This window comes from Zerene cesonia, chromosome 18, assembly GCF_012273895.1.
Source record: "Zerene cesonia ecotype Mississippi chromosome 18, Zerene_cesonia_1.1, whole genome shotgun sequence".
Classification (NCBI taxonomy): Eukaryota; Metazoa; Arthropoda; class Insecta; order Lepidoptera; family Pieridae; genus Zerene; species Zerene cesonia.
The window spans coordinates 9,589,753-9,595,065 of record NC_052119.1 but is presented as its reverse complement, the minus strand read 5'-3'; the positions used below and the strand labels follow the sequence as shown (position 1 = coordinate 9,595,065).

General features: G+C 36.5%; 1 protein-coding gene across 3 annotated transcripts in view; it reads left to right on the top strand.

The window, feature by feature from the left end:
• LOC119833973 (organic cation transporter protein-like) overlaps window positions 1-5,313 on the top strand; it is a 24,099-nt gene that overhangs the window by 3,617 nt on the left and 15,169 nt on the right. The window contains exon 1 of one of the 3 annotated variants that reach the window (XM_038358233.1): window positions 2,689-2,856. The exons of 1 other annotated variant lie outside the window; for it this stretch is intronic. In XM_038358233.1, coding sequence (XP_038214161.1) covers window positions 2,696-2,856 — 161 coding nt within the window. In that variant the 5' untranslated portion in view covers window positions 2,689-2,695. Of the gene's footprint in view, window positions 1-2,688; window positions 2,857-4,741; window positions 4,928-5,313 lie in introns of those variants that run through there. One more of the 3 variants, XM_038358234.1, reaches the window with a different exon arrangement.

Sequence of the window (5,313 nt, the reverse complement as noted above, 5' to 3'; positions counted from 1 at the left end):
ATAGCCGCGACTTTTGTCTCCCACCATGTCACCTGATTAGCACCACCCAGGGGCCACGTGTAGGGTTTCAATGCTTAGAGTATTCTCCTACGGACGAAGGTGACTCGGCCCCCACTAACTGTTGCTCGTAGTGCTACTCCTATTGAAGTGTAGGTTACTAGTGGTCTCGCTAACCGAACAAAACCAAGGGAAATACCAAGTATTTCTATAGCATATGTTTTTTATTCTGGTACATTAAGTTACCATAATAACTTATAGTAATACTACTAGTATAGTATGTTAACGGTTGTAATATTTATTCCAGTGTGGGAAAATGTTGGAACTCTATCTTTTTCCATCCATGCAATTTGTACTGCTTTAAGCCGACACGAAAACCCCTTAGACCTGTCAACTTGATGGCAGTTAAAATACCGTATAAATCCGTACAGTGGTTTTTTTGAAGTGAAACTTCTTTAGAATCGTTGTGATTTCAAACCTGATGCAACGGAAAAACGACAGGTAAGAGACAGAAATACAAAAATGTGTAGAATGAAGCCGGCAAAGAATGAGACAGAAATATACATACTATTTTATTCATTCTTTTGTCGATTTACTGAAGTTTCACTTCTATCATGTGTGAATCGCACACACACCTTTTTTTGTATGTAATAGTAACATTTGTTACTATTATATAAGTATATTTATACATGCATGCTCACAAACTTTCACGCTACTAACATTTGTGTGAATGAGTCGGCTAGAAGGATTTACAGGAGATGTTTCGAATGGGTGACCAAATGTGCACATGAAGACTTAGAATATGTAGTAAGATCGATTATTGGTCTATATTTAATTTTCAATCTCTTAGGGTGCATTTACACATGTATCGTCTCGCCATTCGAGAGATTGCGTAAATACACTATTATGTATAGAACTCATTGATCGTGCGGCGTATGAATGTTGATTAGTAATAATAATTTAATACAATAGCTAGTTTCGTTATCAATGACTCGCATAGTATGAAAAAGAAATAGTAATAGTATAGTGGAAAAGTATAGTGTAAGTTCTATGATTTGTTGCCCCTACAGAAAAAATAATAATCAACCAGCTTTTTTAGATTTTGCCTACAACAATTTTAATATCGGTAGAACAAGTTTCCAATGACAATGCTAAGGAAGATCAATACCAAAACGAAGATAAGTGTCCAAAAAGGGCAAGCGGAAGATCTAAGATCGCGCTCATGACTTGAATCCACAAGTGGACGCAACATCGAATAATGTATTTCCTTCCGCTGACCTGCTTTGTGCTCTGCGGCTTGATGAGATCAGGGTTAAATTATAGTATCTCTAACGCACCTTAAGTCGGTTCTGCCTGATGCGTCACTGAGTCTGTCGGGCATGCTATTTTATTATAATATATATTTTATTAAGACAATGAACAATTTGTTAAGTTGATCAAAAAATTTCCCTCAGGGCTCATGATTTAGGCACTAAGATGACCTTTCATTATTATTTTTTTTAAGTCATCATCGGCAATGGAGCTGGTGGGTTCGCCTGATGGTAAGCGCTACTACCGCCCATGAACATTTGGAGAGGCGTAATTACGGTCAATTGCAGACCTTACACCTCTACAAATGGAGTGCCGATTTCAAATTGGAGAGGGATGAAGAAAGGATTGACGAGAGGAATAAAGGAGGAGGAGGACTGGGAACGGTATGGAAAAGGACATGGGCCTCCGGCTCCCCCACTCGCCGAACAAAATACAGTATGCTATTTCACGCCGGTTTTCTATGGAGGTGTGGTACTTCCCTGGTGCGAGCTAACCCAAAAAGTGTGCTCGACTACCACGTGCAAGAAGATTTCATCTTTGAATGAAGAAGTAATTATGATGTTTCCTGCCTTTGGGGTTGTCAAAACTCAAAACTATACAATAGTTAATAGCATATTGGTCGTTTAATTTTATAATTTTGTGGTATATCTTTCTTTATCGTCATAAAATAGTAGCAAGTGAATGCTACTGTGTTTCGTTCGGTGAGTCACTGTCTCACCGGCACGCGGCAGTTTGTATCCTATTCCTCACCCTTCCCGTACCGTTCCCTTATTCCTGTCTTCCGTTAAAGTGGGCAACGCATTTACGTATCCGTAGCAACGTTCATGGGTAATGATGATCATTTACCAATTAAAATGATAGTGGACAATTTCGCAATATTGTTAAACGAGAAAACGAAATGTGTGAAATTTTTGTTGAAACTTATCTATTTTTTTGCATTACCAGTAAAAAGAAAACTGTTATTGAATTTTCAGATTTCTCAAGGTGGAAAGTGGTTGATTCAGAAAAAAGCATTCGTACATTGCCATAATAGCAATGGTGTCCATTATGCAGTTTAAAGACTTGCGTAACCCACAACTTTGATTCAAACACTTAGCAGATTGGTAGTCGCATATATAATAACAATGATCGCTCTAAATTTAACTATCGTCTCTGACCCTCAGTCTGTCGGTATATGGTCGTTATGTTAGAACGCCTTGTGTGAGAGATATCATAACCTCTTGCGGAAATTTACATCGTGAAAAAAATACACAGAATGCTCGTTTTAACATTCATTACGTTTCATTGAAATCAATTAATTTGAAATTGCTTTTTTATTTAAGTTAGTTATCTTGAAGAAGTATATATATATATATTACATTGTTGAATAGTTAATTGGTTCTATAAAATGGGCGTGCAACCTGGCGTGGACGCAGAAGTGTTGATGCGTGAGCTGGGACAGTTCCGAAGGTTCCACTTGCTGAACTATGTGCTGGTGTTCCTTGCTAGCTTCATGTCGTGTATTTACTACACCAGCTATATATTTCTGGCCGGTGACGTGCCTTACAGGTGTGTACTACTGAACGTAGCTCGTACGTAGAACGTTAAATGCACGTGTAAGTAAATTGTTTTTGTATTTCGGTCTCCACGTTATTTGGCTTATATATAATATTGGCTATAAGCCAATGAAGGCTTATTTGAATCCAATTGAACACAACTCAATGAATACGTCTATAGCCGCTGTCAATGATACATATCAGAAGAGTTTGTTTGTTTGTTTAATCCCATGAACTGAAAGTATTTAAAAAATTATTTAATCGTTAGATGTGTGTGTGTATTTTATGTATGAGTGCCTAAGTGTGAAGTGAAGACATAGGATACATTTATTAGACAGCATCATGCATTCATTACTCGGGAGGTTCGTAATTGTATGGTCTGTAGGTATCTATGTTCATTCATGCGCGTTTACTTGTTTCAATAAAATTTTGAGAAGGAAAGAGGGAATCGTCATTTTACTCACATGCTTATTATAATAAGGAGTTGTATCGCACTAACTTATAATAAATTTATCAAAAGGTTTTCGCCCGCGGCTGCGCTGGTTTAGTCAAAGAAAACCTCGCATAATACCCGGGGATTACAGGGAAACAAATATCCTGAAAATATCATTTCTGAGTTCTCAATCTATCTTGGCAAAAATGTTGATCTACACCGGTTTAGTGGTGTAGGCGTGAAGAGACAGAATTACTTTCGCGTACTATAATATTAGTAGGGATTGGTTGTGACCTTCAACTTTGGTAATTTTGCTTAGATCAGTTGACGCTAACAACAAATAATGCTATTCTACAGTGTCACAATTTAACCTTCAGTGAAAGCCTCGCATGATTCACCAAATAACGTACAATTTAAAAGGAATATTTTGAATTCATTTTGAGTTCAGTTGAGTAGCATTTATTTATCTTTGCACAAGTGCAGTTTGCATCATTGTAATTGAATACTGATTGAAATATATTTTAGTGTTAAACAAAAAAAAATGAATCAACTCAGCTGTGCCCTTATGAAATTTTAACCTTGTCTGAGGACTATCACAAATAGAGGAGTAATGGTAAAGTTTATTTAAGGGACATAAAAGCCAATTCAAAACAAAATAGTTATGTTTTAGCAATGTGGGTAGTCTATGAAGCGGTGTGCCATAACATTCGGTTTAAAGGTTGCAGATTTTCAGTGGACCCGAGCGAAGGTATGTATGGCTATAAATATAAAATGATATAAAAAAATTAGTAACATATTGCAATGGTTAATGTGAGTAAATCCCTGCATTGCTATTGTTATGTCATACCTACACTGAATCCCTTAGGAAGTGGTGGGTCCTATATAACCCATGACATTTCGCCGTGGGTAGCGTTCCCTATTTTATGGTAAAAAGATGGCAAGAAACTTTTTACATAGTTTGTACTTGTAACAACGGAAATTTTAACGTCATGTCACCACAGTTTACTACATAGTTATACCACAGATAACATAATACTGTGGTTATACCATCACAAGTTGTAATAATAAAACTGGACGGCGAGAATAGCAGGCGATCTTCATTTGAGACTGTACACTGATTTAATCGACGTTCCGAAAAACAATGGTTCCCAATTCGTAGATTCGTAGATTCGTACCACTCGTGACTCAATAGCTATATGAATAAAAATTCAACAATGAACACTACAGCTTACTGTTATCGATGTCATTTACGGTGCATGTATATGGTTTAGTTATACTAGATTCTCTTTCCGTGACAATATATCGCATTGGTAAGCCATGCGCGCACGCACTCGGTAACGCGCGATAGACTCTAATATAAATAAAAATCTATACGAAATATCCAAAAAACAATCTAATTGTGAATCTGATTTTTTTATTATTAAATGATTAATAGTCTTTTTTATAACTTAAAAAAATTCAGACGTTTATATTTTAAAAGTGAAATAAAACAGTGAAATATGTCATGTGTGGACACGGACAGCTTGGTGCGGGAATTGGGGCAGTTTCGCCCCTTCCACCTTCTGAACTATCTTCTTATCGCAATCGCAGCATTCTCAATACCCTTTTACAACATCAGCTATGTATTTCTGGCCGCTGATCTGACCTACAGGTATGTACGCATCCTTCTACCGAAAATTTAGTGGCTGCGCTGTTTAACTTTGGTTGTTATAAAAAATATAGGTTTTTATTTATTATATGAACCATCGCAGCATCATATTTTATTCAATTTTGATGTTTTCATATATATTATGTAGGTATAATTTACTGAAATCGTTGTATTATTTGAAGATATTATAAGGTTAAAATTGATTGGTTGGAATTAATGTCAAATTTAGACAATATTACTCAACTGTTTGTTTAAAATTTATAAATGCATGAATTTTAATTATTTTATCACAACTATGAATTGAATACCATGAGAGCTGTTGAGTACCGACGAGCAGCGAAGAATCGAGGCGCCCGGCACGCGTTAATGGGCGGAGCGTCGACATCGCA